The sequence below is a fragment of the Suncus etruscus genome, chromosome 10 (genome assembly GCF_024139225.1).
Source record: "Suncus etruscus isolate mSunEtr1 chromosome 10, mSunEtr1.pri.cur, whole genome shotgun sequence".
In the NCBI taxonomy this organism is placed as follows: Eukaryota; Metazoa; Chordata; class Mammalia; order Eulipotyphla; family Soricidae; genus Suncus; species Suncus etruscus.
In genome coordinates, this window is record NC_064857.1 from 50,269,054 (window position 1) to 50,278,909 (window position 9,856).

The 9,856-nt window shown below is 46.5% G+C and overlaps 1 protein-coding gene across 1 annotated transcript; it reads left to right on the forward strand.

The window, feature by feature from the left end:
- Positions 1–5,986: 5,986 nt before the first annotated feature.
- On the forward strand, positions 5,987–9,656 carry GJB2 (gap junction protein beta 2). The gene is made up of 2 exons (XM_049782591.1): positions 5,987–6,081; positions 8,854–9,656. Exon 2 carries the CDS (start codon positions 8,876–8,878, stop codon positions 9,554–9,556), a length of 681 nt encoding a protein of 226 aa, XP_049638548.1. The 5' UTR covers positions 5,987–6,081; positions 8,854–8,875; the 3' UTR covers positions 9,557–9,656.
- The last annotated feature ends 200 nt before the right edge of the window (positions 9,657–9,856 follow it).

A 9,856-nucleotide genomic window follows, 5' to 3' on the forward strand; every position in this document is an offset into this window, starting at 1 on the left:
AGTCTTTCACTGGGCACCAGTCTAGGTGGACTCTATAGGGGTCAACAGGCTTCCCCCCTATCTCTCCCTACACTAATGGGAATGCGCTCTGGGAGGAGGGCAGTCTGTTCTAGCACTGGTTTATATTGGGACAGTCAGTGGAAATTTTTTCTCTTTGTTTTCATATTGATATTATTGTGTACATATATTCTATATATCCATAATATCCATCTTGTATTGGGACCTTGATACTGCCCATTTCTAATATTTTACTGCCTCAGTCCCAACCCTTACTTCCCCCCATTCTCCCATGTAGGTGCAGCTAATGACATGAAGCTCACCACATAGAATGATAAGTGCAGTTAGAGAAATAACTACACTGAAAACTATCATAACAATGTGAATGAATGAGGGAAAAAGAAAGCCTGTCTCGAGTACAGGTGTGGGTGGGGTGGGGAGTAGGTAGATCTGGGAAATTGGTGGTGGGAATCCTGCACTGGTGAAGGGGGGTGTTCTTTACATGACTGTAATCATACAACTACAATTATATTTGTAATCACGGTGTTTAAATAAAGATAATTAAATAAAAAAAGAAAAGAAAAATGCCTGCTCAAATATTACTATCACTTCTCATGCATCCCACCGACCTATATCATCAAATCAAAGAGGGGCATCACAACACATATACAGATTAGAAAAAATATCTCTAGAGAAAAAGTCTCCAGCCACCAAAGCATTTTCCAGCTTTTCTCAGATTTTCAAACAGCTCAAACACTAGTCTTAGTACTTTGGAGTTTCTGGGATCACTGGGTTGAGGGACTGACAAAGACACAGCAAAAGCCAGAGGCCTAGATGTCTACAATCTTGGTCACACTTCATTTCGCATCCCATAGCCACAGGACATATTGTTGCTCTGGAAATGGAACCTAATAGTGTTTTCAGCACTGTTTGTAAGAGGTATCTACAGCAAGAAGTATATTTTACATATTATAGCTTATAGTAGATATATGAATTTGAAAACACATACATTTCACAAAGCATGGTTAGGGAGTCAGTCCTGGATTAGGTGCATACCTCTCTAGTGTCTATCATGGGTCAACTCTCTGTATCTTGTGCCTCATATGCTGGACCCTGGTATAAACTAGGATCTCCAAGTGGCTCCTGGAATCCCTGAGCACCCCTTGGATGTGCACCCATTAACCCCCAATCTTTGGGGTGAATTACTTAGAAAGAATTACTTAGAAAGAAGCACGCATTCCATTCATATTTTTTATTTAATTACCTAAAGAAACTCATTCCTAACCTGCTGAGTTTAGGCTTAGAAACTTTAGGAGAGGGACCAGAGCGATGGTGCAGCAGTAGAGCATTTGCCTTGTAGGCAGCTGACCTAGGACGAACTGTGGTTCAATCCCCCGGTGTCGGAATCATCTCCCAAGCCAGGAGCGATTTCTGAGTGCATAGCCAGAAGTAACCCCTGAGCATCACCAGGTGTGGCCCAAAAATTAAAAAGAAAGAAAAAGAAACTTTAGGAGAAAAGTTGGCATGTTTCTGGACTTTTTCATCTGAGCACTTGCTTTTTGTTTTGTTTTGTTTTACAAACATCCAACAAATCTCCCTACTACCATCTATTGTATCCTCTGGGTATTGCAACTACCCATTTTTCCCTCGCAAAAAAAGCTTAATGCTAAGATTCAGTCAGAAAATACCACGTGCTTCTATGTGCTTCCCCGACCCTACCTTTAATTAGAATGACTCTGAAAGAATTTAAGGAGAATTTTAGATAATTAGCCAACACAGAACCCCACAACCTGATTCTTTAAATCATAGAGATATTACAAGTTATAAACATCCATGTGGTTGGGACCTCAGAAGCAAAATTAGATCAATGGCTTCCAAGAGTGATGAATTTACTCTCAAGATTTACTAAACCTGGGGTCGAAGAGATAGCACAGCGGTAGGGCATTTGCCTTGCACATGGCTGACCCAGGACAGATGGTGGTTCGATTCCAGGCATCCCATATGGTCCCCTAAGCTCCCAGGAGTGATTTCTGAGCGCAGAGCCAGGCAGAGCCAGGAGTAACTCCTGAGTGCCACTGGGTGTGAACCAAAAACAAAAACAAAAACAAAACAAAAAAGAAAGATTTACTGAACTAGCATTTCATGAAAAGCTGCTGTAGATGATCAAATACAGTGCAATTAGGGAATCGCTGCTTTCTTTGTAGTTCCTTGTCAAAACCAATTTCTATAACTTTTTACTAAAACAACTCATAAGTATTCCAAAAGCATTTCAAAATATATAACCCAATTTTCTAACACAAATCAAAATGTTGAAAGCTCTTAATTTCCATTTTGTCATCAAATTTAATATTTATATTTAAAAGAGATTTTAAAAGTTCCTGTGAATTACTGAGGTGAGCTCTGATTTCACCTCTAACCAACATGTGCTTTTGATACGAATACATTTGAAACTCTCTTTGTAATTTCTTCACAGTGCACTGAAATAGGACTAAGCTGATGATTTGCAAGGTCATATGCCCATCCACAAAGCCAAGGAAGCTGTCCAACCTTGCTATTCATACTCAGCCTTGCAATTATGGTGGATCAGGAGTTTTATTTTTCCCCCAGAATATTTATCTTCATGCAATAATTTTGGTTACAATTCAAACTTTGAACATTTTATGTGATGCCTTTAATTTGAAATGAAAGTATAAATCAATCAAGTCAGGCATTATTTTGCTCCTCAAATGATTTTTCTTAACTGATTTGACATGAACAATTTTCCCACTACTTACTTAAGGGTCTAAGACAATGATACTGAGTGTTCTCTTCTGATAATTATCCACAAAATTTAGTTTTGCTGTAAATTCTTATTGAAATATCTAAATCCTCATTAATTAGAAAGAAGCCAGGGCTGCTGATATCATCAGTTTTCAATGCTGAGAAGAACTAAAGAACTAAAGTTTCACTTCCTTTGCCAGTACTTATTACCATTTCAACAGCATAGCCAGGAAAGGAGTAGAAACTACTAACTAATAACTCTTGAGGAGACAACCATGCATCTGGCATACTCTAGAAAGCAGGTGGTAGAGACTAAGCTAGTGGGATCCCTTCTCACAAACCTCCTCTAGATATTTCTGTCATCACCATGAGTCCAGAAGACATTTTCCATGCACTCAGACCATCTCTGGGCAATGTGAGGCATGCCTCAGTGAGGCATCAACAAGCCGTGGGTCATCAAAATATAGTCAAAATTGTATTTATCTAGCCTGTGTCTTGCATTGTAGCAATATCTTTTCAGTTGCTTTATAGAACAATGTCAAAGTGAAATGCCAAATAACAATCACACTAGTCTCTTTGACTACATATTCACTGTAAATCCCAGCCTTAACATTCAGCTCAAGTACATACACTTGGTATGTACTAAGGATGGATGCACTTACCTGTGGATCTCTGACATTCTAAGTGACAAAGTGTAGCTCTAAGGATCAGTTGCTCATCCACAGTTACTTGATAAGTGCCTGCTTCCATTTCTTTTATTCAGCCCCCAGTAAGAGGGAGTGATAGTTTTTGCAAGAACTCTGATCACAGCGAACTGATCAGTATCAACAAGTCAGGGCCAGAGAGATAGCATGGAGGTAAGGCGTTTGCCTTTCATGCAGAGGGTCATTGGTTCAAATCCCATCATCCCATATGGTCCCCCGAGCCTGCCAGGAGGGATTTCTCAGCGTGGAGCTAGGAGTAACCTCTGAGCGCTGCTGGGTGTGACCCAAAAACCAAAAACCAAAACAACAAAAAAAAAGCATCAACAAGTCAGACAATAGGTTCCCCATTTTTTTGTGGCCTGGACCAAGGGCAGAAAGGGGCAGAACTTACTGTAAGGGCTGATCTGTTAAAAAATAAAAAACAGGATCACAAACTAGACCACAAATTAGAACTCATTTCCAATATTTACAGTTAGCCAAGCAATGCTCTTGATTTTAAAAAGTGATTATGCTATTCACAAAATAATCAATTTCAGAATTTATTTTAAAATTGAACTATATGTGATTTGTTAATCATATATGGATGGATAGATGAGTGGATGTATATAATTGAGCTCAAGTCAAAAAAAAAGCCAAAAGCAAATATAGTTCTTGTCCCACGTTACCTATCTCTTCCTTTCTCCCTTACTCTGGAAGTTTCATGCCCAGGGATGCACTAGATCTGGCCAGGCAGAAAAGACCAGTGAAGAGAAAAACAGGACAATACCACGGGCAGTAAAAACACAGAGCGGACATGAGATGCAATCCACCAACAGCACATACTAATAATGGAGTCATGAAGAAATAAAGGAAAGAAGGAAAACTAGAGAAATATTGGGCTGTCTGCTTGCTACAGTGGCCCCAGACCCTTAGTGAGAAACCAAGGAGGATTACATAGGCCCTTTGGGAAAAACTACCCGCCAAGGAGTGGGTGGAGATGGAGGGGATAGCAGCTGTCCCTCAAACCTCAGAAGACACCAAGGCACCGACTTGGCCTGTCAGCTTTGCTGCTTCTGGAATAGATACTTCCTCCTGGACAGATACAGAAATTGCTAGGTGGGTGGTTAGAGCAGCTTTTTTCAACCACTGTGCCCGCCCCGCACACTAATGTGCCATGAGATATTGTCTAGTGTGCCGTGGGAAAAATTCCAATTTTACCCGTAACATGCGGCTTCAGCTCACAAATAGACCAATCATTAGATTATTTCATAACAAAGTCATTATAAAACAATTCCTTTGCATTTATTTGATTCCTATTCAAGAGAATCAATAGAGCACAGAGTTGAATTTTTTTAAACATTTTCTAATGGTGGTGTGCCTCGTGATTTTTTTTCATGAAAAAAAAAAAGTGTTCCTTTGCACAAAAAGGTTGAAAAACACTGAGTTAGAGGCCAAGAGTCTTGCACCCTTGCAAAGTGGCCCCAAGGCCCCCCCTACAGAAGAGCTGCGCTGTACCTTATAGGTCCACCCGAGCAAACCCCTCTCTGAAGCGAGGGCGACCCTTGCAGTGGAATCACTCCCGTGTGTAATGTAATGCAAAATGGCTGGAAAGTGCGGGGGTGCGCGCCCCACTCCACGCGCTGCACGACCCACTCGGAGCCCAACGCCAGGCGGGGTGGGACCCTGGTCTCATTCGGACCCACGAACTGTGCCAGCCACCTGCTTCGTGTGGGGCCAATTCGCCCTCCCGCACGCCCAGGTGTCAAAAGGCGAACGATGAATTTGGGGATCCCAAATGGAACTTGCAGGAAAATGGGGCTCCCCGGGAAACGACAGCACCGTCCCAGGCAGGACCCGAAATTCCCTTCGGAACCACGCTCTCCTTCCCCGGGCCCAAACTGCGAAAGAATCCCGGGACCCGGGATCCACCGCTCTCGTCTCGGCGCAAAGCAGGGTGCGCGCGTCCAGGTGCTACAGGACGTTCGTTCTGGTCCCCTGAGCTCGCAGATGCTCCTACTGAGTCTGGGTGGCATCGGGGGTCCGGAGGGGAGTACCAGAATGCCTGGGAGGGAGGGTCCAACCCGTGCTGTGCCCAGTGCGCCCACCCCAGCCACGCTTCCAGTGGGGTGTGCGGGGCCACCTTTGCGCACCGCGCGCTCTGGGTGTCCGGCACTTGCCTGCGCGCATCTGCAGTTCCGGCCTTTACGATTCAAGCAGAACTTCACCCCGCTTCTCCCCCAACTGTTGGAACACAGCCCTTCGCCCCAGCACACCCGCAAACCCCTCTGAAACCAGGACTCCCCACCCCCCGTCCCTCCCGGCTCGGACCCGCGCCAAGGGGCCCAAAGGACCAAAGGCCGAGGGGACTGGAACGGTATCGGTGGCTGAGCGGTCCGGATTGTCTCGGGGCGCACGGGCTCCCCAGGTAAAGGGGTGCCCGGGTGTCCTGGAGGCTGGAGCCCGCCCCGCCTGCTGCGCAAGGGTGGCGCGGGCGGGCGGGCGGGCCGGGGAGGAGGCGGGGAGTCGTGTCGGCGCCGCTTAAAAGGCGGTTGGCGCGGACAGGTGCAGCCCCGGCGCCCAGCGAGCGTCCCCTCAAACTCCTCGCGGACCCAGCGTCGCCCCCGCCAAGACCGCCGAGCAGGTGAGACGACCCCCGGGAACTAGGAGCCTTTTGGGGACCCCCAAGGGTGGTGGCCCTGTTGCTCGCGAGCTGTCTGGAGCGTGTCGACTCCAACGCGGAGCCAGATGCGCGCGTCTCAGAACTTGGCGGGCGGCACAGGTTCGAGGACACCCCCCTCCCCGGGACCCAAAAGGGGAGTTGGAAAAAACTTGGGGCGCAGCGAGTTGGCACCACATTGCCCGCCCGCCGGCCTTTAAAACTGGGAGAGAGAGAGAGAGAAGCGCTCTCGGCTCCTCGGTGGCTTCCGAGCTGCTCCGAGCCGAGTCGGGCCGGGCAGGGCCGGGCAGGGCCGGGACTGCTTACCAGGTGCCCAAAGGACACTCAAAGGGGACCCACTGGAGGAGAAATGTGCCCGGGAAGGTTGCGTCAGTCCCGGACGCTCCGGCCCTTGGGGAGGAAATGGCCGCAGCGCAGCTGGCCCGAAGCCGGCAGGTCGGGCGGTTTTTTGCAACCGCTGCTAGTCGGGTCCTCTTGTCCCCCGACATGTCCCCTTGTCCCCGCGTCCTGGCGCTTTCTTCCAGCCCGCTCCCGAAGACTGTTGCCGCTCCGTGACATTTGTGTGGTGACACTATGACAAGAACTGAGGCGAGTAGGCCAGGGGCAGAGGCGACTCTCAGAAGCCAAAGAATTGAGAGGGTAGAGGGGGCGTCCAACAAATATTTTTCATCAAAAAACACTTTTTGCCCTTTTGGAAGTTGCTGATTCACCTAGCGTCTACCTTGGAGAACAGAACCAGCTCACCTGGGCTCTGGAAGGGCTCCAGGCAGTGGCTGGGTGGTGTCAAGAGCCTGTTGCAGCCTGCATGTGCCCACCTGTCTGATCTAGGGCTGGGGGTTGCGAGGCAAACAGGGATTCTAGTGTTGGTTCACAGGGCACCATCCTGCCCAGCTGGCCCATTCGACCTAACCCCAGCCTAGTCAAGGCATCTGCTTATCTTCCTGCAAGGATTTTTTTTAACATTGGGGTGTGTGGCTCAATGAAAAGAAAATAGGGATTAACCTGAACTCTGCTGGTCACTGCCATGGAAAGGTTGATAGATGAATGAGGTCGCTGCGTCCCACAGAGTGCCAGCAAAGAGCTAGAATGACTCATGAGGTGGTTAGGTTAAAATGTGAATTCCTGGGCCCAAGAGTTCGTATAATACAAGGGTAAGGTGCTTGCTTGGCAAGCAGTAGACCTGAATCATCTGAGTCCTGCCTGTGGGGTGATTGATTCGTGAGCATGAAGCCAAGAGTGATCCCTAGTAGAAAGCCAGGGGTGAATACTGAACACCATGTGACTGTCAGCTCATCTTTGGGCAGAAAGAGACTGAAGTGTGGGAGATTGAGACTACTAGTCTCAGTTTCTCCTAGGATGGCCTGCAGATCTCTAGAGATGGCGCTGCTTTTGCCAACGCTCTGTCTTTCAAGTTGAGCAGGGATTAGGGTTTCCTCTGATGTTCATCAGTCATCACATGCTTGCTGCAACGAAGGGCTTCAGTGCCCAAGTTGGCCACAGTGAGACATCCATCCCAAGCCTACTAAGGAGCCTCTGGAAACAGGACACAACTTGCTCCACGGGAGAACATTCCTCTTCTCAGTAAGAAGGATGCTTCCTACTAGTTTAGGAGGTGTGGAAAACAGATTACTCATGATGATCGTGGAAAGATGGAATCCTGTTTAAACAGAGGCTGATTGAGACAGTTAGAGTGTAGCTCTGTATAAATGGAGAGAGTATGGGTCCTGGATAAAAAGGCAGGTTACTGGCTTTGTGGAAAAGAGCCATGTCCATTTTCAGTAGATATAGCACACATCACCCCCACAGAGCTTGCTGTTACCTCACTGAAGTCTCACCAGTGTTTGGAATCCAGGCATCACAGAGCTAAATTCTCTGCCACATTTCATAATGCATCTATGGAGAGTCACTTCTGAAGTAAACACATTACCCATGATCAAAGTGTCCAGCCACAACTCTGTTGAGGACAGCTGCCTCTGAGTGCTATCACAGACCCAAGCAGAATGGTGTTAACACCACCGTGGTGCTGTGTGGTATATCTCTGTGACACACTCTATGTAATTGTCTCTGTGCAGAGTAGCCTTCCCCATAGATGACCCATTTCTAATTTCCTTTGTTACACATGACAGGAAGAGAGGTCCTTTCTGGAATTTGGGGGGGGGGGGCTGGATACTATACTTCAATATAAGCATCACCATTGATCAGTATTGCTGGTCAGAGTGCTCCATCCTGAGCCTTCACGTGCAGCAAAATGTTGGTGGAAAAATGACTCAGAAAGACTCAGCCGACTGAAATTTGGGCAGAATTCACCCCAGCAAGTGTTATCTTCTGCATTGTATGTCAGATCCAATACAAATAGGCAGAAACAGGGTTGCATTTTCCCTTCAGCTGGTTAGAACCTCAGACAGGGTCGAAAGACCCAAGGGTGTCTGCAAATTGCTCAGTCAACATCCTGGCATGCCCCACCCCTCCCTGACTTTCATTACATGCTGAAAATTGGCAAGATAATTTAGGTGAATAATGCAGAAACACATAGAAACATGTTCAGGATGATTTGGGAACTATATATTTAATCCTACAGCAAACTTAATTGGTTTAGTTTTCCCTTTTGTTATTTTGGAGAGATTGTGTAAGAATTGCTGTTTGTTTAGAAAGAGTTTAATAACACAGTCCCAAGACCAGGGCACTCTCCCAGACTCCAAGCTGACTCTTGTGCCTCGCTGCTTCTGTCTTTCCCAGTACCAGCCTCCCAGACAAGAAGATGGATTGGAGTACACTGCACACAATCCTTGGCGGCGTCAACAAGTACTCCACCAGTATCGGCAAAATCTGGCTGACTGTCCTCTTCATTTTCCGCATCATGATCCTTGTGGTGGCTGCCAAGGAAGTGTGGGGTGACGAGCAGGCAGATTTCACCTGCAACACCCTGCAGCCAGGTTGCAAGAACGTGTGCTACGACCACTACTTTCCCATCTCGCACATCCGGCTCTGGGCGCTCCAGCTGATCTTTGTGTCCACACCGGCCCTCTTGGTGGCCATGCATGTGGCCTACCGAAGACATGAGAAAAAGAGAAAGTTCATCAAGGGTGAAATAAAGACCGAATTTAAAGATCTTGAAGAGATAAAAAACCAGAAGGTTCGCATCCAGGGCTCACTGTGGTGGACCTACACCAGCAGCATCTTCTTCCGAATTATCTTCGAAGCCGCCTTTATGTATGTTTTCTATATCATGTACGATGGCTTCCACATGAAGCGTTTAGTGAAGTGCACCGATTGGCCTTGCCCCAATACTGTGGACTGCTTTGTGTCCAGGCCCACAGAAAAGACAGTCTTTACATTTTTTATGATCGCCGTGTCTGGAATCTGCATCATGCTCAATGTCACCGAATTGTGTTATTTGCTCATTAGATATTGTTCCGGAAAGTCAAAAAAGCCAGTTTAATGCCTTACGCACCATTTAGGTAAATGTTAGCCCAAAAGAATGAGGCAATTTGTATTTAGCTGTCAAGGTCAAGATTATTTTAAAAACGGCTATTTGAAAGTCTTTATATCAATTCTGTGATACTCTAAATACCGTCAATGAAGTGCTACCCACCTAAGTTAAATTCAAGGTTTTGACTTTTTTTTATTAAAACTATTTCAAAGAAAACCCTCAATTGCCTGGGTTTCTAGTACAAGATACTTCTACATCTTAGACAAAGGTTATTTGCATCTCTATGTCTCTTTCTCTCTCTCCTTTTCT